Raw genomic sequence first — 25,334 nt, 5'->3', positions numbered from 1 at the left:
CCGCCAGCGCATTAATGCCCTAACCTCACAAAAACGTCACATCTGTATCAAATACTCCGACATTGTCCAAAATAAACACACCCCAAAAAAATAAAACTTACATAAACACAAACCAAGATGAGACCGGATAACATGACCAATAATCAACAAGGAATATCGAGGGCCAGAAAACGCACAAAACAACTAAAACTACTATTCATCAATATTCAAGGAATTAAAGACAAATACACCAACCTAAGCAGCTATCTCCAGGATAATATTATAGACATCGCAATCATAAACGAAACAAAACTAAAAATTAAAACTCTATTATATATCCAAGGATACAAATGCATCAGAAACGACAAAACAACTGCAACCGGAGGCATTACATGCAGCGGCACGGCCATACTCATCCACAACAGCCTTCCCCATAAAAAATACCCATCCCCAGTAACCCTGCTAAAACGTCATCACCCCCATCATAATAGAAATTTCCATCCCTCAACCCATCACCATAGCAACGTTAAACAACAAACCACGATACGCTGTTTCCCCCTCCTTAACCACCTAATAACCTTTCCAAACCCACTACTCATGGCTGATCTAAACAGTCAACATCGCTTCCTGGGTGATGCCCTTACCAACAACAATGGAAAACATCTACTTCAGTACTTAACCAGCAATAACTATATGAGCATCAAACTCCCAGGACCAACTAGACCAGCAAGGCACCCTGGTGAAGAGGACTCAAGCCCTGACAAGATATTAGTCACTCCATCATTATACAAAACAAGACATGAAATCACAATCATCAACGATCTACCATCTGACCACTCAGGAGTCATCATGGAACTCAACAACCTAGAAGTAACCAGAAATCTCCGGCAAGTCAAGAACTACAGGGCAGCAGACTGGGATGGCTACAGAAACTTCATACAAACCAATGTAAATAACACCTTCCTAAATAATAACCCACAGTCCATCGAAGACTTGAACAACCACATAGTCCACACCATGATGGAAAGACTACAAGGTGGTTGCATGCGCATTTCGCCTGGAGCACTGTCGTGGCTGTGACGTCATCTGGTTTGCAAGAGACAACGGGAAAAGGCGCGGCTTTAAGTGACAAGTGGAAATTCTTTGTTACTTTGTTCTCTTAAATGATATCGAGAATGCCTAACTGTGCAGTGTACGGCTGTAGTAATTATTATAGAAAAACTAAGGGAACTAATATAAAATACTTTAGATTTCCTCAAAAAGAGGGGGAAAGTCTCCAGAAATGGATTTTAGCTTGCAGGTGACAGGACAAAATAAACCTAAAATATGGTAACTTTTACATAAAAGTAATAAATAAATGCAATGTTAAATGAAATTATAAAAAACAATTTCATTATGTAGTTTCTTTTTAGTATTAATAGTATGTAATAATAGTATATAGGGCTACAGTAGCTTGTGTTGATTCTGCATACAAAAATCCAATAGTACAATTTAAAAAGACGAACTTTGAGGCAAGACCCAGATTCGAAATCATGAGGGAGGGGGACCGACAGAGGTGATCATTTCTATCATCATTTCCTTCTACATAAGATATTGAGATAAAATTTCCCCACAGAGGCAGAAGGGAGGGACGATGATCTAGGAGGCTTACCTCCCTCGAATTACGCAAATGGAGAGCATTGAACGCGTTAAAGTAGTTCAGGTCCCATTTCATTCTGGAGGCCTGCATTCCCTATAGCCTCGGTGCTAAAACGGGACGTTGCACTTCAAATTAACTAACTAATGGAAGGTTCGTAATAACGATTAACGGTTACAAAGATATATAACAATGTATTAGATCAAGAGAATAAAGTATCCACCTACCATGTCAGGACGACATTGTCGGGACATTTTTACACTCAGATTTTGAAATTTTTGTTCATTTTAATCATAACTTTGGATAATTACATATACATATTTAGGGATCCCCTCCAGAATTACAAAATTAAGAATGACTGCAGTAAATTCAAAAATATGGTAGATTCTCAACCAATCAAGGAAGCACGGTGGCTCAGTGGCAGAAGGCTCACCTCTGGTCCAAGGGATACTGGTCCGCTTCTCGGTCAAGTGAGTTTGAGGTGGACAAGATCGTGTCCGTGAGTTTCTCGGGGTATTTCCGCATTCTCATTCCACCAAATTCCACATAATCATTCACTTGCATTTATCTTTTGTTTTCTTTAGTCTACGGTACAGAAAAGAGAAAACTTATCAAGAAAATTAAGCAAATTATGTAATTTATGGTTTATATGTTTTCTAGTCTAGCTGTAACACCCCTACATCGTCTTCACCTACGCCTAGTATTTGTTTCTTGCTTGAAATAGTCAAGTTGCAATTTCTTTGTTTGAGTTGCTTTGTATATACATATTTATTTCTATATATATTTTAGAACACAATAGTATATGTAACGTTTTATTTCGTACAAATATTTAATAATACAGTTTGTTATGGCGTAAATTTTGAGACTAATATTCAGAGAACTGTCAGTTTCACCAAACCTTTTGTTTAAATACAAATTCTATAAATAAGCGATCAGCGATTTCAAATAAGATGATTTTTTTTATATAAATCAAAATAAAAACGATGTTTAAAATATTAAATACGTGCGTCCCTGCTCAATAAAGTTTTTAATCTCCCCTGAGATTCTGACGAAACTTACGTGGGAGCAACCTCTTTAAAAAACTGTCCAAGCATAACGAAAATATACGTACGGGAATTTCAGTTTACGAAAACCATGAATTCTCCCTTGAGATATTCTCAAAATTTATATGGGGTCATCAGTAAAGAATTCTCTTTCAGGCAAAATAATAATAATAGTAAATCGAAACCGATCAATGTTACGAAAATATACTTGAGCATACATAAATATATAATAATGAAATGCATTAACGACAGACTGTGTTATAGACTATTCAGGCCTATACCTACTGTAGTGTATTACTTCAGATATTTAAAAAGAAAGAAAGAAAGAAAAAGCAGAAAGTGAGCAATATTGGCTTGTTCAAGCTTCAAAGTTGTTTAATATGAACTGATATTGCTGTTTCTTTTGCTATTGTAAATATCTTCCTTTGAATTCACTTAGCTTAAGCATTGATTACATTACGTTTATATAATTATTGTTTGTACTAAAATTTTTACTTCGTTAAAGATCACTCGTAAATAGAAGAGAAGTTTGCGTGTAAGATACCAGCGAGCAAGCGCTTGTTAAAAGTTCATCTGACTCTCGCTGGCCACGTCTGCGACCAAGATGACGTCATGCGCCAGAACGACAAGAATGTAGCACTGCATTGCATCCACCTTGTAGTCTTGGTCCACACTATATAGACAACAATGGACACCTACATCCCATTAACAACCATAGACGTCAACGAAGAGCGCCTACCCCGCAGAATATTAGAGAAAATACGACACAAAAAGAACTTCAAAGACTCTACAATAAATTTCACAGACCTGAAACAAAAACACACATAAATGTCCTGCAACACGAAATCAAAGCAGACATAAAACAACACAGAGAAGGTAAACTGTCAGAAACCTGTGGAAAACTAAACTCTTTGTACAAAGAAAATGTAAAGGCATACTGGAAAACAATCGCAAGAGTATCAAAGAAATACAAACAAAACCGATTCATAGCAGACACATTGGACGGCAAACGAACACCATCTACAGAAGAAAAATTCCAAATATTCCATAAAGCACTTCAGAAGATATGGGGGGCACATACCCCCAAACAATTCAACAAATCGAAATCTACAACAGAGCCCAACGAATCAAACAATTCTTACAACATCATCACGACCTCACAGCTGCCGACCTAGCAGATGAACACCCTGGCAACACTACTGCTCTACTGGTCGCCATTACTACACAAGAAGTGGAACTCGCTGTAAAGAAACGGAGGGACTCGGCCCCCGGTCTGGAGAATATTTCCAACCAAACACTCAAAAAATCGCCACACACCCTATATACAGTTCTAGCCTCCTTATACACTGCCAGCCTCAAAACCGGCTACATCCCTACCCAATGGAAAGAAGCTACAACCATTGTTATGGCCAAACCCAATAAAGATAAAACACAAACTGATAACTACCGACCGATATCCCTCACCACAACCATCTCCAAAGTACTCGAAAAAATCATAGTAAAAAGGATGCACACATGCATAATGGAGACTAACCTTATCAAACCTCACCAGGCCGGGTTCAGACCCCACCACAGCACGATAGACCAAGTCTTCTGGATCATAAACGACATAGAAAAAAACATGTCAAGAGGCCTCAGGGGAGGAGCGGCGTTTATGGACTTGTCGTCTGCATTTGACAACGTCTGGCACGACGGCCTGATCTACAAATTAACAAACATGAACCTGCCCACAACAATCATCAGATGGGTTTACCAATTCCTACATGAAAGAACGACATGCATTCGCATTGACAACAAAACGTCCGCGCCAATAGAGATCTCCAGCCGTGTGCCCCAGGGAACAACAATAGCTCCACTACTATACATCCTCTATGTAAATGACACACCGTTTCTACAAAACCTAAACATGAAGATAGGCCTCTTCACGGACGATACAGCATATTGGACCCGCACAGCAACTCGTCCCACATCATACTACAGAGACTGCGCAAACAAATCGACACATTCAGGAAATGGTGTCAGAAATGGATGTTAACACTAAACGCCTCAAATAAACAAATAATCATTTTTGATCCAAACGGAGTAGGCACCAGCATCGCACCATCAAATAATGGGATACCAGTCCAAAAAGCCAAGTACTTAGGCATCACCCTGGACCATTACCTCTCCCTGCAACCACACATAAAAGAAACGAAGACGAAAGCAGTAAAAGCAATTCACATTATCAAACCAATAATCACCAGAACGCCTCTAAATCTGGAACGCAAACTCCACCTATACAAAGCACTAATCCGTCCTATCCTTCTGTACGGCCACGGTCTTTATGATGAGGAAAACATAAAACTACTGAGGAAAACAGAATGCTACTTCCTCAAGCTAATATACAGCGACTTCCGAAGCACAGCACAACAACTTTACAACTTATCAAAACTGGAACACATAGAGGAAGTAATTGCACGACTAAAAAAGGACTACTCAAGAAACCTCCAAGACAAGCAATTCTTCATACTCAACTTTACAGAAGAAGACAGAAGACCAACTGAGTGCCAAGAAGCAGACTCCAGCAGCTAATCAATATGCGCTAAAGGCAAACAAACACCAGAATACACGAACACGAATACTCACAAGAATCAAATAAACAAACAAACAACTAAAATTTAAAAAAAAAAAACATGAACAAGTATACACGTCAACACCCAAAACTCACCAAACCCAGAAACCAACAACCTAAACCAAGAACAAGAAAAAATAACAAACTGCTAACAACAATATCTATTCATAATGTGGCCAAAGGCCGACTCATGATATTCATAAACCTAGTCGTGGCATGCCAAGCTCCCGCCATACAAAGCTGTGGAACACAGCCCCTGTAGTCGATCCGAGTTTGTCCATGTCCGGGCTCGACCATCGTATAACGAGCTCTATTTCCTAGACGATGGGAACTTGGCCACCAAATTTCCTTCAGATTCGGCCAGTAGTTATCGAGAAATAAAATACCACATGCAAGGAATGCGAGCCTCTTCTGACCAAGCCCGGCCACTTTTTATTCCCTTTACCATGGATTATTCGCCTACCAAATTTGGTTCAGATCCGGCCAGTAATTATCAAGAAATAAAGTACTAAATACAAGGCGAGCCAGGTCGAGGCGAGCATGTCCATGGTCGAGTCCAGACACCAAATAAAGCAATTTTTATTATTTAAGTAATGGGCTACTTGCCTACTGAATTTTGTTTATATCGAATTAGTAGTTACCGAGAAATAAAGTATCGTAAACGCACACAGACACACATATACATCTGGAGTGAAACTATAAGCTGTGGTATGCTTATGCCGGTAACTAGTAAACTCTAGTAGACAATAAAAAGGATCGCACACACTAGAGTTCCAATTTCATTCAGTAGATGTCAACTGCTGGAGGGCGTTTGCTGACATCTAACGGCGAGACGCATATCTTCTACTACCTTTTTCAAAACACAACAGAATTCAGAAATTCGCTTTCATTCAAGAGTTATCGTATGGAGTAACGCAGCGTTCCCCAACCTTTTCCAACTTGCGGCACACTACGGGTGTTACTTGGATTTTCGCGGCACACTTATAGATATTATTATTTGTAAATATAAAACACAGTGATATGTTTTCTGTGATTATTGATCTCCTCCTCTATCACTTGTTTTTCCCCGTGGTAAATCATTATGCTTACTTTTCATTCTAATTTTAAAATAGAAAACAATCGCAATGAAATATTAAACTCGGGTTTTTAAAAATACGCTTTCTTTTCAAAAACTGTATCCAACCTTTTACTAAGAAGGAAGATCACTAAATAACAAACGAACAAACAAATCTCTTTTACTTTTAAAACATAAATGTAGGTAATTTGTCGAGAGGATTAAATGATATTTTAAATTTTCAAGTTACGAAATAGTCTGCAACAATAAAGAAGCAATAATGGTCATAGTAATGATAACAAATACTTTCTTCAACATTAGAAATGCAGAACAGTAATCCGGTATGAAACTTAAAATTGTAGATTCATAGTAGAGGTTCATAGTAATGTGAAATACAAATATATATTTTTCCTTACGTTTTGCAATTTGATTGCTATAAAATTAATAATTTTGTTTCGATTCCTCGCGGCACACCAGCGGCCCATTTACGGCACACCGATTGGGAAACGCTGGAGTAACGGATGGACGTAAGTCACCGTTATCCGTTAAGATGATAACAGATTGACTCCGTTAACGAACCCGGTCGAGACAATTGCTCTAGTGATTTATTACCAAAAAGGAATTTAAAATTTCGCTTACGTTCAAGCACTATACGGAAATACTAACAGTGTAATAATTCTTTCTCCTCATCATAATCTATCTGTAACTACGCATTCCATGGAAGTGCAGAAAAGTCGTATAGCGGAAAGTTTATTGTTTCCAGGATGTGGCATTGATGCTCAGGTCCCCTGATCGTGGTACCCCAGAGCAGAGCGTGTTATTCGAATTAGGAAAACACTTCCGGCGTACAAAATCGTGACAGATAACTCAGGCACAGTATTGCAAATATATTCTTACTTAATCAACGAAAGAGGGGGCGCGGTGGCTCAGTGGTAGAGCGTTCATCTCCGGTGCTTGGGGTCCCTAGTTCGATTCCAGCTGTGTGGACTTTGTGGTGGACAAACGCCGTGCTCATGGGTTTCCTCGGGGTTCTCCTGTTTCCTCCTACTTTCTTCATTCCACCATTTCATTCATTTCTCATCATCACCGTCTCCTTTAGCCTAACCGGCATAATCGTGGGACGTAAAACTTAAAGATTTCATTTCATTTTATTTCATTTAATCAACGAATTATCAAATTTCGTTAACAATGTGAGTGATTGAAGCGCATGACGCTACTGCTAGACTAAACACATCATACAATTAATGTCTTCACATAACCCGTATATAGATATATAGGGTGTCCTATAGAGAATGTAACTGTTGTGTAACGCTCAGTGCTGCCAACTTACTAGAACAGAAATGGCGGGCAATTCAAAAGTTGTGTTCTTTATGGTTCACCCTTTACTTTCAGAGTTTGACTATCACCAATTTACATTTAAACAACATCAATTATTCGAAGCTTTCTGCACAAATATTCATAACTTCCCGAATTCAACGCATTTGCTTAATCTCATTATATTACACTATTCCTATTTGAAGACAACTCTACATATCATCGCAGAAATAAAATCATCTTAACCTTAGCTACGTGATCTTGATTTACCCTAACGTGTGTAAGACATAGGGAGGTAAGAAAATGCATTCAGTAATCGTGTTCATCTTATCTACAATTTGGATAGAGTACTCCTATTGCCGTGTAAGGATTATTTTTTAAATGAGAAGGGGCGGTAAAGGACGGTTCCATTTTTTTGCCAAGAATAAAGTGTCTCACAAATCCCTCAATATATAAATCGGTACCAAAGCTCCTTAAGCGTATTTCAGCGTTCTCGATAATTCCGTTCTTAAAGGGGAGATGGGGGAGGACAATTTCTATAATACTAAAATATCCTTTTTTTCTTTTTTATTCAGAAATAGCCCAAAGTGAGGATGTTAAGGATGTGTGAATGAAGTACAAGGATTTCAAACACCTAACATCTAAGAAGTGTGAAATTCGTTGTATAAAACTTTTCATTAAATTTGTAAGGGTTTTGGGCTGTATCTCATTAATCATCCTACACAGTGGTGTATTTAGGGGGGCTTCCGGGCTTAAGCCCCCCGAAATCTTACTTACTATAGTAAAGTATATGAAATATGTAGAATTTTCACACTTTCAGGTAAATCCCTTCCGAAAGTTAGCAAATCCCCCACCGAAACAAAATCGTAAATACGCCACTGATCCTACATATTGCCTTAATGCTAGGATCATAATTAAAACCTTGATTAATGTAAACTTCAACATCAGTTTCATTCTAATAGGTACCATGGTTATCGTACAACATAATTTTATTTTTTGAGTTTACAAAAATGAGGTTTTCTTTAATTTTGCCGACAACTACGATGAGAATTTACAATATGCCATATCATCTTGTCTAGTTTAATGAGTTGTATCAATTGATATTCATCTTATTTGTGGACATTTTTGTCATTAAACCCTAATAATACTGTAGATTTCTTTCTTATTTAACAACTTTTAAATAGTTAAAATACTATGTACAATTTTTACGAAAAACCGATTACCATAACCAAGATTCAAGTAGGTATGTAATCAGGCAAACATCCAGAAATTTTTGTTGGGAGAGGGCCCAGGGTTTTGAAGAAGAACAATAATTCAAACCTTGCTCCATGCACAATGTTATGCACAATGAGACTCAATATATAGTATCAAAAGGGTGTTATTGTACAGTGAAAGAAAGAAAAAAACGATAATTAATTTTTAAGTACTGACATGTACTCGTATATTCTCTCGAAAAACGATAAAAATTAGATTCGGTTGTTTTTACAAGAAAATAAATAGTACAGATGATGAGTAAGGTCAAATCTCAGTTCCGTATCAAGAATTTCCCTGCTAAATAAGTACAGTTTTATTAACAATATATATTAAGCTACAACGTATTGGGGATCCCAGACCCGGTGGCTCCGCGCGAGTACGCCACTGTGTATAATATTCATAAACTGACCGACACTTGTTAAGGTATAAATAGTGTTTAATGCAATATAAGAGACTTAAAAAAAAAAAAAAAGATAAAACACAAAGGAGTTCGATCTAAATCCATTTGAACAAATATACAAAAAAAAAAAAAAAAGATAAGCTTCCTGTTTACATTCAGATAAGTGACGCGTTGTCTTTATCATCATTCCTACTTGTAACCACATTGAACATGTCGAATATTTGTTTAATAGAAAGTGTTATCAGTTATCTACGCTATAACATTAGCAGAAACCCAGCTGCGAGAAATACTAACAATTTAGTTTATCAACCTCCAGCAGGAAACGGATATCCATTGATAGTTCAAATGTAAGTAAGCTATTAACACAAATATATATTTTAAATATATAGCATTTTTAAACACTCTCAGAAACATACATACTTACTCGTATATATGTAAGGAGTAGCCAATCTTCTGTACAATGTGGGTCATGTATATACGTAATTCCATTCGAAATTCATTTTAACGATTTTTCTATATATCTATAAGCAGTGATGCTAATTTAGCCTCTTTGGCTAAATCTAGATTTTTTGGAGAGGCATTTGGTCATACAACTCTACGAAATGCTTATAGCCATAAATATGGCTTATTTTATGAAACTCTTTTGCCATTTTTCTTTGAAAATAAAGTGCAATTTTTGAAAATTAGCCTATTTGTTATACATTATCGTAATAATTGATTTCTCTAGACAAATGATGTTTTATTACGCAATAAACCCTTGTTTTTCATTCTTCTTCTCTCCTTCCAACCACAGATTTACAACTACTTAACAATACTTATCGACTCAAAAACAATTTTAATGTCCCTCCCGCAACGGCCCCGTTGCTACTTTTAGATCATTTTAATTTTCGCATTTGATTGCAAGAATGAAAGTTATCTAATACAAATTTAGTAAACTGTTCGGTTCTTCAAGCCACAGAGATTGTTTTTGGTTATTAAAGGAAACAAATAGGATATCTAATTAGCTTGAAAACTCTCAATGTAATCATGTTGATTTATGCGGGTGTACGGAGAAATAAGAAGTGTTTGGAAGGACTATGATCTGTCGAAAGAAGTACTACTGAAAATTGGGACAATGGCAGTTTATACAAACACAACCAATCCACAATCCAACGATGGTGCATTCAGTTCCAGCGCCCCGGGCTAGCCGCGACGCCATCGATGATGACTTATTTCAATTAATCTGATAATATGTCTGTTGACTTTCACAACTCAGATGAGTTGTTGATGAATTTTATTGTAACTTAAAGTCATGTATGTTGCTCGTTAGTCTTCAGCGAATAATATTGAACATTTCTAATTTTACTATACTCACTTATAATCCTACACACAGAAAAGGGGTTTAAAATCTACAATGTGGATTATAGGTTAGTAGTTCAAAATCTAGCCACTTTCTGCGTAAAAAAGCTTAATTTTTTTAGACCATCTAGCCTATTTTCTTCAGAGGTTGTTGACAACACTGACTATAAAGAGTTAGCAATCTTAAATGGGACGTTCAGTGCACAACGGTATCATGTTCACTTTGTCATCATGTTGGACATATTTAATCTTTCGGATCGCTATGTAAAGCTCATTTCAGATTTTAAATACTCATGCCCAGATATTGTAAATAACCCTTATAATGTAAAAACCCATGTCAACTTTTGCATGTAAGCTACTAAGCGCATCTTAAAAACGTATGTCTTTCTTTCTCACAACTTTCGTAACTGGATTTGGTTCCCTTGTACTCTGAACGAATCAATTATTACTTGGACTTTTGTAATTCCTAATTTTGTCACTAGATACAGTTCAACTGCTCATTATCATTTTGTTAGCGTCGTTGAAAGCGATAATCCAATAGTTTGACTATTAGCAGTTACGTGCAATGACAGATCTAGCTCAGGACCGCCGAAGGACCTAGGTCTCCAGTTCTTTGAGTGGCAAAAATGATTTTAGCTATTATTTATATATTTTAGAAAGTTTATAGTAAAATCATGATATGCCTATCATAGTCTGGGTTCGAGTTGCCCACCCCAGCTTTCACCGTCTAGATCCGCCTCTAGCTACGTGTGAGGCATTGCAAAGTCGCGCTTCTTAAATTTTTATTCGAAAATGTTTTACATTACAAACTGATACAGCGTATTGCAGAGCAGGTACTGAACATTCAATCTAATATTTAAGAAAAAAGAAAGAGAAAGAAAAAGAAATCATTCTGCACAAATAGAATAAGAAGAACATACTTGTAGAGTAGACTACTGTGGTCGTCCTTATGTATATTATTGTTACATGTTTTGTCAAATTTTTATATTTTGTGAATTTTATGTCGTACACTCACGGAATTGATTGGCTTACCCTCCTAATGAACACCTTCATGAGATAGCAACATTGTCCCTGCTGGAACGGACATGAACCGGTCATTCGGACATCCGAATCAAACCTAGTCCATTCGATAAACATAATAAAGATATGTTCATGTACAAAAAATTAGGTGTCATAGTCAACGGAATAAGCCCTTGGGGCCCATTAAGACTGTTAGTATAAAGAAAATCGTAGACTCGCAGTGAAATAGCTATTGCATCAACACTGTTCATTGAAAAGTCATAATTTAGAGTTCAATCTCTTCAGCATGAAACAAGCTTTCCAGAGGTTCTCAGTTTTGGGGCCATAACGTACTTAAACAGGCAAGATTGGGAGAATGTCGGGAAAATTCCCGCCAGAAATCCCTCCCATGAACTTTGGACCTCTCTGGAGTAGCACCGGGTAAAAGCACAGAACCCAAATTATCTCGAAAAATACTATATGGGATAAGAAATGACCGTACCAAGTTTTGTATTAATAGACGGAATAGATGTATATACGCTTTCGTACTTCTGAACGCTGAAACTTGAAAGTTCATTCTGAAGATCAGGATTGTTGTAGATTAAGATCCAAGTACGAAACATTTTATTATAACTTATATTTCAGTCATGAAATTATTATAAATATCAGCTGCTAACTAACTAACTAACTCTATGGCCTATGGAACCCGGAGGTTCAATGCCGCGTTCACAAAAGCTCTCCACTGACTTCTATCCTTAGTAACTGCATCCAGTTTCTACTTTGTATTTCAATCTCTGCGAGATCCATCTTAATATTGTCCTCCCATCTGCGCCTAGGTCTTCCTAATGGTCGTTTTCCGATTGGTCTTCCAGTCAAGACTTTGAACGCGTTTCTACTTTCTTCAATTCTAGCTACATGACACGCCCACCTAAGCCTCCTAGACTTCACGACCCTAACAATGTTGGGTAAATCATATAAATTATGTAGCTCCTCGTTATGAAGTTTCCGCCATTCCCTATTCCCGTTCCTCTTGGGTCCGAATATTCGTCTCAAATATCAGCTGCAGAATCCAAAAATTTCTCTCTAAACATTGATTTACTTACGCATGTGAACAGGGGTAAATTTTCAATCTGCATATGCGAACAGCATATTTCCTTGACAGTTTTCCTATAAGAGTCGTAAAGCTCCAAAACAGCTCTTGGCCATTTACAGAAAATCCCAGAAAACCAAGAAAAACTGTAGGATCGATGCGTTTTGTAGGACTGGAAATACTTGAGGACGTTCAGTTTTTTCACATGAACACACTGAAATATTCCCAGTTCTACAAAACATGCAGATCCTAATTTTTTTTTAAAGTTTTCTGGGAAAAAATGAAATGAAATCTTTGAGTTTTACGTCCCACGGTTATGCCGGTTAGGCTAAAGGAGACGGTGATTATGAGAAATGGATAAAATGGTGGAATGAGGAAGGAAGAAAGTGGAAGGAAACGGGAAAACCCCGAGAAAACCCACGCACATGGTGTTTGTCCACCACAAAGTTCACTTGGCGGGAGCAGGGTTTGAACCCGGGACCCCAAGCCCCAGAGGTGAACGCTCTACCACTCAGCCACCGCGGCCCCAAGTTTTCTCTGTAAAATAACAAAAGCCGTTTTGGAACAGGATGACTCATATAAAATAGCAAATGAGCCCTAACAACAACTGGAGAGATAGAGTAGTGGTAAAATAATAGGAAAAACAGAACGAAAAGCAGCAGGAGTAAAATTAGGAAATAAGTGAAGAAATAATCGTTGATAACAACAGAAGAAACAAGCCAAGAAAACATACAACAACAAAATAGTGATACAGTAACACCATATACACCAAGTTGATTATGAGTTTATCTCCCCTTTCAGTAGCGAGGCTATATGAGACGAGACCTACTGATTAACGTGGAAGACGAACCACATGAGCTCCCGCTGGAAATCGAACCGCAGGTCTCCCAAGCCACAGGCGCGTACGCTAACCGTTTAGCCACGGAGGAGCTCAATATACACCAAGAAATACCTTGCTTCATGCGAAAATATCGCTTATGTGAAGCAATAGTTGTCAGCGTTCTTCGATAGAGTTGAAATGTAGATAACTTTACGTCAAGAAATCTAGATCCTTCATTCCATTTCTTATTCCATGCAAAATGTCATTTCTTCACTGGTGTGCATTGTAAAAAATTTCGATTAAACTTTTGTACTAGACAATAAAACTTCAAATCAATAAATAATGCCTTTGTATATAAATAGATGCTGATTATTTTGCAAATATAATTATGTGGAATTAATCACATGATTTAAATAATGAGGGACATGCTAGATTTGGTGGCAGGAAAAAGAGGGAGGTGGCGAAAGAAGATGCAGTCGATGGAGGTATTAAAACAGAAAAAATCATACGTGAAGACGAAGAGGTTCAGGTGTATGAAAGTTTGTCAGTTGCGGCAAGTGCTCTTTCAGTGATCGTGAAATATCTAGGATGCATGCGCGTCCGAAAGAAGGGACAGTGTGGGGACCGGGCATCCTTGCTCACGAAAATGTATATGTAATATAGCAAACCACGTACATTAAATATCAGAAATTCTAGACGTAATAAAGCACCCAGGAGGTGAGCGCCGCCCCTAGAAAATTTTCTTCGGGCGCCACTGCTAGGATGATGTTGATTATGTGATTTAAGAATCTCGACGGATTATCTTTAAAAAGGTAGGAAAGTAACCCATTTTTTTACAGCAGATACAAAGAGAGATATTTTTGAACGGTGATGGAACAAAAACTCCGCAAGTACACTAGTTAAACATTCGAAGATTAGCATTGCCGTTCTTCAGTCTCCAAGAAGATAATAAACCAGTAATTTGAAATCAGTAGAGAAAAAGTCAACATTGACAATGAGATAAGATAGACATAATTCGCGGTGATATCATCACTTTAACGTTTTATCTATATTTTTTTTCAATGTGCCTACACACGCTTTCCCTGAATACCAGAAATTGATATAATGTATTACTGTGTACATTCACCATAGAAATCAATTTCACAACATCAATATAACGAAGCCTTATTTGCGCAAGGACCATATGGGGCCGAGCCCAGGGCGGTACATGCAGAAGAAAATTAAATGAAATCTTTGAGTTTTACGTCCCAGAATTATGCTAGCTAAGCTAAAGGAGACGGTGGTGATGAGAAATGAAGGAAATGGTGGAATGAAGAAAGTGGGAAGAAACGGGAGAACCCCGAAAACCCCACGCACACGGTGTTTGTCCACCACGAGACTCACTTGACGCGAGCTGGGATCGAACTAAAGACCTCATGCACCAGAGATGAACGCTCTACCACTAAGCCACCGCAATCCCTACTGCACGAGAGCGTAGCATGGTTTTTGCTCATCGTGCTTTCCTTTGTAGTGTCTTTCGCCCATAATGATTTACTACTCGTGGTTATTTCCCGAAAATCACGAGTCCCGGAATCAATTCCGAGCTTAATATTGGAGAACTTCTTGGATCTATCTCAATCTTGAATCGCGAACAAAAATATTAAAACCAACTAAAAATGTGAACAAAACTAAAAAAAAAAAAAAACAAAGTTTTAGTTCATCTTTAACTGAAATAAAGTGAAATACCATAATCGAAGAAGTAGTATGTATATAGCTACACTATATTTTAGATAAAGAGTTATACATTTTAGATATTATATATTTGAGATTAGGAACGCACGCAGGAATTTATTTCGTGGAGTGTCCAAATTCAACATGAGGATAAATTATATTAAAAATTGTAAAATCTCTCCTAAAATTAGATAAAAACTTACAGAATAGTCGGTATTTCGGACCCACCCACTGTGTATGTCCTTGTTTGAGGTTAGAGCAAAACAACAATTTTTATAGCTGCTGTAGTTTACATCCTGTGGGTTAGATCCTGTGTGTGGCATCTTTATCTGTTTTGTTGATTTCTTTGAAAGCTGAATAAGTTTAGAAATAACTTTTAATTTGTAATCTGTTTCCAAATATCTTATATGCAAGGAAAGTTCTTGATGTTAAAGGGAAAATAGTTTGTGTGAAGCATGAAGGCACAAATTTAATTTTTACCTTTCTGTTCGTGTTTCATTCTTCTACTGAGGTAGAAGTTCTTTTGTTAGGTTTTTTCACTGCAGCTGCAGCTGTTACAGATTGATTAAATGACACTTTTCCTCACTGGATTGGGAGAAGAAGTCAGTGGAGTGGTCTCCTCGTTCTCCAGACCTTTCTCCCCTTGATTTCCTTTTTTTGCGGGGGGTATGCTGAAAGAGAAAATTTACTCAATGAAGATTAGAAATTTAAACCACCTGAGAGAAAGCATTACCAGTCAGTGTGCTGAAATCGACAGCAATTCAGACTTAAAACATCGAGTTCACCTTAATCTTGCAATTTGCAGCAAATCATGCATTCAACAGCATGGAAATCGTGTTGGAAATATTATTCATTAACATTAAATTGAATAAAATGTGCTTTCTCCCCTCATACCCAGACTTTATGGACATCCTGTACATAATTTAATTCATGTGAAATTTGTGCACATTCCGAATGATATCTGACCAAGATATCCCCCGAAATTCTTCATAACAATGCACAATTGTGATCGAAATGACTTAGTTTGTGTCAAATTCTGACATTAGCAAGTTGCTCCGTGCTTAATTCCATGTGTTTCTAGCGAAGAAAGATGATTTCCACTTTGGGCAGCTATTGGAAATTCATTATCGTAAAACTGCAAAGAAGCTAATACTACTACTACTACTACTACTACTACTACTACTACTACTACTACTACTACTACTAATAATAATAATAATAATAATAATAATAATAATAATAATAATAATTATTATTATTATTATTATTATTATTATTATTATTATTATTATTATTATTATTATTATTATTATTATTATTATTATTATTATTATTATTATATAAAAATTAATCTGGGCAAGCTGTAGTGCTACATTTCAGCTATAGAACTCGGTGATTGAAGCTACATTATTTTACTGCAGTACTGGGAAAAACAGTCACGTGAACTGGAGCATTCTCATGCAGTATGCGAGTTAACACAGACAGCAGGTGATTCAAATACTGTTTCCAACGTAATGATTCAGCTAGGCAGTTGAAACTGATGCATCATCCCTTCCATAGATGACACGATATGTCAGGGATGGCTTGTTACGAGTAACAAGATATTTGAATTAGTGGTGAGCAAAAAAACCGGTTTTTCGGTTCTCAGAGAAAAACGGTTCGGTTTTTCACCGAAACCGGTTTCGGTTTTCTTCAAAACCGGTTTGGTTATCCCGAAACCGGTCATCGGTTTTCTCCAAAACCGACTCGGTTTTCACCGGATCTGGTTTCGGTTTTCTTGAAATCCGGTTCCGGTTTTTCCAACATGTGTTCTATTTCTGACCAGAATAGTGCTTCGTTGTTCTCCGGAAACCGAATCCGTTTCCATAGAAATAGTTTTGTCTTTTCCAAAGGTTTTCACCGAAACCGGTTTTGGAGAAAACCGAAATGTCAGTTTTGCGGGTTTCGGTGTTTCTAGGAAACGGTTTTTATAAAAAACCGGTTTTGCCCATCCCTAATTTGAATGTCAGGCGGAAAAATTTTGGATATATAACCATAGAACACTTTCACTATTTAAAATCATTAAGACACTACGGGTCTTATGCAGAGTCGTTTTGACGCGTGATTAGTGTCATACTAAAGAGTTCGACTAAGATACGTTTCGTTCAGTAGTCAGACCTTTAGTATGACACTAATCATACGTCGAAATGACTCTGCATAAGGCAGTACATTTCTAGATTTAAAAAAACCGCGATAGTTTATGAAAATATACAGTGTATTCATGGTGATGCACATGATTCTTGCTGAAACATCAGAATTATTTAAATAATAAGTCAACACTCAACAAGATTTGGTGAGAGAAAATAGATTATTTTTATAAAATGTATCAACTGCATTGTATTGGAAACGAGCGACATATTTTCTAGCACCATGAAAATTAGTCTTTTCTCGATCGTTAAATATGGCATTTTGTTCCCCCCGATATGACCTATTGACTCATATAGTTCATCTTCGGAAAATACTTTATTACGGCAGAAATTAAAGATTAAGAACTAATGATAATTATGTATTTGATCTCATTACACTGTAAAAAATGAGGTGTTGAAACAACACAAAATGACTACCACTTTAGCGTGTTACTTGTGTGTTAATTCAGTTTTTTGTTGTTGTTGTTGTTGTTTTTGTTTTGTTCGTCGTCCCGTTTAAAGGGTTATACCCTTTCTTCGGGATATCACCAAGACATCGCCCTCCGAGCATATCAGAAATAACTAGTTACTACCTGAGAGAATTTGCATTGGTATTTATCGCTTAATATGAGCAAAGCTTTACGAAATATCTTTGGCACTTATGCCAAGTAACGAATAATGTTCTATGTTTTCTGTAATCCGTCACAAGAATAGTATTATAAACCTGTGAATCGTCTGACAACAGTTACATAGGCAACAGTTCTGCCATTTATGTTCATATATGCTAAGACACAAGACTAGTAGATAAAGAAAACAGATGGAAGCACAGCTATCTGTGTAACTGTTGGTCAGAGGATTCACAGGTTTACAACAATATTATTGTGACCGATTACAGAAAACATGGAATGTTATTAGTTACTTGCCATAAATGCGAAATATGTTTCGCAAAGCTTTGCTCACACCAAACAATAAAAAAAACACTTACAGCCAGTAACCAGGTATTTCTGATATGCTCTGAAGGCGATGTGGCTGGTGTTGAACTGACACACAAGTAACACGCTAAAGTGGTAGTCATTTTGTGTTATTTCAACACCTCATTTTTTGCTGTGTAATCCAGGGGCGGATCCAGGACGGACTTCTGGGGGGGCGGTGGGTTGTAATCCTGCTACTTAGAGCTACTTTTAAGAGCGTCAAAAATAAACTATATACAGGATTTTCATAAAGTCTGGACGGATTTAATTTGCTTATAATTTTCATAAAAATGCTCATAATGAAATCAAATAAAGTGCAAACGGTAGCGGAAGGATTAAATTTTTAGTTGGTAACACTGTTAGATAAGCGGCAACTCTGAACACGTTGAGAGAGAGAGAGGGAGGGCAAGGGTCAGTTTCTTACCAAATTCCATCCATTGTTGTTTTCATTCTTGTTTCAATGTTGACTGTTAAAAGTAAGTTGTAAGCTGTATTGTTGTGTGTGTCTTTTAAAGAAATAAATAAATGAAGAACTCCTCTGAGAAGACTATTTTTTTACCGTATCAAAGATGGCGTCGGTGAAAGAGAAAGCGCAATGTGTTCTGTGGTACGCAGAGCTAAAATCACCAATTCTGGTGTGTCGAAAGTTCACCAACGAGTTCAAAAAGCCGGCACCGACTGAGAGTGCAATCCGAAAGTGGCATGCCAAGTTCTTGGAGACAGGAAGCGTCCTGGACCGTCCTCGAAGTGGAAGGACGCCAACATCGCCTGCAACAGTGAGCAGGGTAAGGGATTCCAGCGCCGCCTACGCGAATGTGTGGACGTAAATGGCGCCAAGTTGGAGGTGTTGCGGTGAATGAACTGAGCTGGTGCAGATTACAGGTAAAAATTTAATCCTTCCGCTACCGTTTGCACTTTATTTGATTTCAATATGAGCATTTTTATGTAAATTATAAGCGAATTAAATCCGTCCAGACTTTATGAAAACCCTGTATTTTATTTATATATAAAATAAAAAATGTTTCCTTTTCTGGGGGGGCGATCGGGGCGATCGTCCCCCCCCTGGATCTGCCCCTGGTGTAATCATATCGTATACTGTTATGTTCCTAACGCCATAATGTTGCAGTAAATCAGGGTATACTTCAGAATCAATTTCACCTTCATGGATGGTATGGTTCTTGTACAGCACAAATGTTGAAGCAGCTTAGTTTACCAAAACTCCTTTATATATTTGGCATGTCCGTCCGGGAGACCAAAAATCTGAAGAACTACTTGATCAACCATCACCAAATTTAGTCAGAATTTTGAAAGTTAAAAAAAAAAAAAAAAAAAAAAAAAAAAAAAAGTAATGAGTTCGTTTCCTTACTCAATGCTCAAGCTGAAAGTGGTAGAAATTAGCCATTTCATGTTTTAACGTTGATCGCTGTAAAGCAAAAACGGTAATTGATAGAGAGATGCGGTTTTCAACAATCGATTAAACGTCCGTAAACATACTGCGTTTCCAGCATTAATTCTCTACTAAGACTGAAAGAGGTTCAAATACACTATAATTAGGTACCATCTTCTGTCATAGCCCTCTCTTCAAAGCAGAAGTGGCAAAAACCAACTTCTGGTTTCAACAAAACTGGGTTCCGGTTGATTGCTATAGAACAAAAACCGTAATTCTGTAGATAGCAATAAGCAATTTTATATAATCAATTACGCGTCCCGAAAGTATATTCCATCTGCACTGAAATCGGAAGGGGTAGAAATCCACTACGACTTCTGGTTTCAATATTGCTCTACGTAGAGCAAAAATAATAAGAAAACAGGTTGATCGTTGTACAGTGAAAACAGTTCCAGATAGCGAAAAGTGGTTTTCTGCAATCGATTAACCTTTCCTAGAATACATTCCACCTCTACCCTCAGCTCTCTACTGAAACTGGAAGTAGTATAAAAATATTACCACTTCAGGTTTCAACATAATTGAGAAAATATCACATCATAAAATAATTGAGAAAATATCACACCATAAAATAATTGAGAAAATATCACTCCATAAAATATCACACCATAAAATAATTGAGAAAATATCACACCATAAAAATCCAAACTCCTTCACGTGGTATAATTACACGTGCCACTGCTACATGTTAGGTTTTTTTTAAAAAAAAAGGTTTTTCCTCGATTTTCTCGGAAATTACACATGGGCTCTTATAGTGACATATATCTATAGTCGCAGTGTATGACCGAAACATAGAAACATTTTTCTATAGTTTTCATACTGTTGGACGACAAAGTCCCAAAGATAAGTTTACCAGACAGTGACGAAGATATCAAAACAGAGATACAACGTTGGGACGACAGTCAGCATCCTTTTTTTTTTTTTTTTTTTTTTTTAACGAAATCTCGTCTTACGGTTACACAAATGCCTCACTCATCTTGGCAACAATGTAGTAGTGTATGTAGTGTGGAAAGCAGTGTTGACTATAGCATATAATGTGCATTGGTTCATCTAAAACATAAAATTAGATTACTTCCACATCTGTCTTCTAAACTTACATTTGGGACGCACGTCGCTGTTTACTGTATTCTCCTGAAAAAGAATCTAATAAAATAGTTATATAGGTATAACATAGTCAAGAGGCCCGTTTGCCTCTGGGATACTGCACCTACCAAGACCAGGGAATCGTGGGATATTATCCAGACTGCGAAATACAACAATCCCGAAGTTTACTGTCCACTTGAGAAATCAACACCACTTCCAATTGTTACACTCTACAAAGCGACCATTCTTTAAAAAAATAAAAATTAGGTACTAATCATATTACTCTTGGTATCATTAGACTCACTATTCTGGATATGGTAAAGCTCTAATAGGTTTACTATGGTATTGTTCTGTCACAAGTCAGGAGGGAGGGGCATTTGAGTGGGACAAGGGGTTAATTGTTCTCTTCTGAGCTCGAGATGCATATATTTAAATTAATTTTGTACTAATATAGGCCTACTAATGTAAAATATGAAACTGTAGTTATATTGATGAAGATTCCTGCGAGCTCAAAATAAAACATGAATACGCTGTTGACAAAACCATTAACCCTTTTAAGTTTTAGTGCCTACTTTTAGGCACTACGTAATGTCTTCATTATTAGATCAAAAATTACAATACTTTCTACTTTGTACTTTAAAAAAAAAAGCATGGAGGCATTGTAGAACACGTTACGTATGGTTTCGGGACTTCATGCGTCGAGACAAGGGGTATGATGACGTCATAACTTTAAAAAAAATTTTTGTTATGCCTATTTTTATTATTTTTTGACCTACTTACTTTTGCACCAAGAACATTCAAATTTTGCACACACATTCAGTGCATCTCTTAAAATTGTTTAAAGATTTTTTCAGATCTCTGCGTTAAAACAGAGGGTCTAGAGAGGCAAAAAGTAAAAAGAAGGATAATGTTCAACAAAAAATCCCTTTTTTGCGATTTTCCCGCCTTAGATATATGATGGAGACATGTGAATGATACAATTTGAAAGATTGTTCTGTTCTGAAGAGAATGATGTACGAACTATGGCCCTAGGATAAACAAGGATGCCTCAGGAACATTTTATATCACATCCGGGTCTTTTTGAGTAATTGGGGCATTGTGGGCCTCATTGGTAAATATTTTTCCGCCCTTACTATTCAAGATAGAAGCTTGAAATTTTGTACACACATTTAGTACACCCCTTAGTATTTTTCAGTTGATTTTGAAATCTGTGCGTTAACACAGAGGGATCAAGAGGTTCTCAAATTTAAAAAAAGAACATAAAAATCGAGATTTCTCTCGAAATGTCCTTCCTCAGGGACACGATAGGGAAATGTAGATGGTTCCGTTTGAAAGACTGTACTATTCTGAAGAGAATGAGGTACGTACCTTGATTTCAGGGTAAATAATGCTGTAGCTGCGTGATTGAAAGTCTATAATTTACCCCAAAAAACCATAATTTAAAAGGGCTAACAGTTACGACATCAACTTTGAGCAGTATTTACTGTTAGCGCTTTATTTAACTACTCAGTTAACATCAAATGGGCTCTCCACTCAATAAAATTCGTTTAATGATTTTTCAACATATGATAACAGAGAACTGCATTATAGTTCTATAATTACCAATATTTGGCAATTTCTTTCATATTAATGAAAATACCAATGGCCATTTCAGTTAAATTGCTTAAGTTTTACATAAACGTTTGTTGTTCAAATAGTCTTATAATTGAAATTAATTTATATTTTCAGATGGCCACTGCAAATGCTACAGGCGACGTCAAAGCTTTCATGAAAATTTTCCACGAAATATGGAAAACAATTCAGTGTCCAATATGTAAGGAGATAATGACCTCACCTATCTATACATGTTCCATGAACCACTACATTTGCAAAAGATGTCGCCACCTCTCTCGAATGTGTCCAGAGTGTAAAGAAGTGTTTCCAGCAATCAACGAAATGCAAAGAAATACATTGGCTGAAAATATTATTAGGAAGTTACCTCTGCCTTGTGTCAACAAAGCATACGGATGTTTGGAGATATTAATATATGACGAAAGAGAGGAACATACCAATATATGTGAATATGAACCTCATAAGTGCCCCGTAGTTTCTTGCAGTAAAGTGATGCCAAGAAGAATGATGGAAAAACATTTTGAACTCGTACATTCCGACATTCGACGTATAACAACACAGAAAGATTTTGGTCTCCAAAGCAGAAAGATATCATGGTCAGCCTCATTGTCCAAAGGTTACGTCATTATTTTAGAAGTCCCCAACTGGGGATTGTTTATCTATCGGAATCAGGTAACTGTTGATGGTTGGTGGCACTTTTGGATCCAGTTTCTAGGGACAGTTAGGGACGCAAAAAATTTTCATTATCAACTAGCTATCGAAGACCTAGAGAGAAAACAGGAAGTAACGTTTTCAGGGCCTGTAGAATCGCTTCGTGTCTCTTCAGATGACATTATTAAGTCTAGCAACTGTCTTTCTTTGTCCCGAAGTCTTACGGATCGTTACGAAAGAAACAAAGATGGGTTTTTGTATAGAATTGATATAAAATTATTGGAAGAAATTGGGGACAAACATGAGACTAACACAAAACATTTACCTGTTAGACCACCTACTGCTATGTGAACGTGTTACCACTTTACAGTAGGGGTTTACTAGTATATCTGGCGTGTTTTGGGGATTTATGCGTGTATTCAAGAGGAGACTGTCAACTGTCATGTCACCATAAAGAAGTTAAAAACAAAATTATATATTTCTTTTTCACCTTGTATACTCGTATGTTGTGTCTCATGCGTAAAAGATGCAAGAATTAGCCAGACTGTAGAACTCTTAATGAAGCCTAATGTTCAAGTAATTTTTAAGATTATCCATAATTCAACTACATCCCAAAAGAACAAAGGAAGGGAAAAGGTATACGTATACGAACGATTATATTTCTGTAGTTGGAATTGGGATAAAGATTGTTCTAAATCGTAGCTGGTAGTTAGAGTACACTTTAGAACATTTCACCAATAAAATCATGATTTTACTTGCTTCTTCAGGATCTTGGAAGAGCTCAGCAATTGTATCGCCAGGAGCCTCTCAATTCATTCTGCTCTCATTTTTCCCAGGATACTTTGTGATCGGTGACGTCACTTGGAGGTATCGCCACGCCAAGGATTGTTATAAAATAGAGAATCTGCCCATACCTCAAAATCATGAAGTCATACTTATCTTATGGTTGGTGATTTTCTTACCTGTGAAAGGTTATTTCGGGTAATTTCTTCTCGCTTCTATTTGTACACCCATACGAGCAGCATATAACCATTATATAATATAAATCTGAAGCAACGAATTAAATAAAAATAAACGATAGACACACTACATGGCTACATATGATGATCGCAGTATTTTGAGCCAATATTTAGTTGGCTCCATATGGCGGTCATTCAGTTACCTAATAGGATGAAGGTACATATGGGCAGATTCTCTATTTTATATCATACTTGGGTATCGCGAGGTATCGTTCAAGAGAACACATGTGAAGTACTATATACACAATTACGCTAGTTGGTATACTGTTTCAGGCTCGGCAAAAGTTCCTCCATAAGACGTCATGACAGGGAGCCAATGAGAACGCTAAACGTAAACTGGGGCTAACTGTTATTATATATACCTTGTTGTTTCGCATTCCCAGAATAATACAGCAGTGTCGTAAAAAAAAATAAAAAAAATAAAAAAATAAAAATTCTATCTAAAGACACTTTATTATCTTAATTAAGGAATTGTACTTTTATTTTAACATGTATTATAGTACATAATCTTTAGAAAGACCTTGCTTAAGGACATACAAATTATAATTATATAAAGATACAACAGTTTCATTTTAATGAAAACTTTTAACTCCAAAGGGAAAACTTTTAACTTTTAACTTTTAACATGCTCTTTTATTTCAATTACAAATTTAGTTTTCATCAAACCTGCAATACTGCTTGGATATCAGATTATTTTTACATAATGACCAATCTTGTTTCTTCTTTCTTGTAAATAAGTTGTAATTGAGGTTGGCTAGGTGCACCATAAGGATTATGGCGAACTGGAATAGTTTTGAATTTCTGATCATCATATTCAATTTTTACGTTGTACAATTTTTTGGTGTCTTTTCTAATCGGAGGATTCTGGTGTCTTGTCATTAAACTTCGTCACCATTCTCATCTAATGTAAACTTGTTAGAGAATAAAAATCCTTCAGACCATATAAGTTTTCCGCATCCATTTTCGTGTTCATATGTTGTGTCCCAGTTTTCTTACCTGACTTAATTATTTACACACATTGACTAAGTACTTACATCAGTACACTTCTAATAAGTTAACTCTCCTATTCTACTTTTCCATACAAGAATGCATATTGCCCACATGTTTCCACATGTAGAATTATATTTCGCCATAAAAAATAA

General features: G+C 36.7%; 1 protein-coding gene across 1 annotated transcript; it reads left to right on the top strand.

The window, feature by feature from the left end:
• The first annotated feature begins 9,528 nt into the window (after positions 1–9,528).
• On the top strand, positions 9,529–24,610 carry LOC145681665 (E3 ubiquitin-protein ligase sina-like). The gene is made up of 2 exons (XM_081753286.1): positions 9,529–9,638; positions 22,640–24,610. The coding sequence occupies exon 2, from the start codon at positions 22,640–22,642 to the stop codon at positions 23,522–23,524; it is 885 nt and encodes a 294-aa protein (XP_081609412.1). The 5' UTR covers positions 9,529–9,638; the 3' UTR covers positions 23,525–24,610.
• The last annotated feature ends 724 nt before the right edge of the window (positions 24,611–25,334 follow it).

Source organism: Thermobia domestica, chromosome 3, assembly GCF_964235325.1.
Source record: "Thermobia domestica chromosome 3, izTheDome1.hap1.1, whole genome shotgun sequence".
Lineage (NCBI taxonomy): Eukaryota > Metazoa > Arthropoda > Insecta > Zygentoma > Lepismatidae > Thermobia > Thermobia domestica.
Note: the sequence above shows the minus strand (reverse complement) of the source record. Positions and strands in the feature narration are given on the sequence as shown.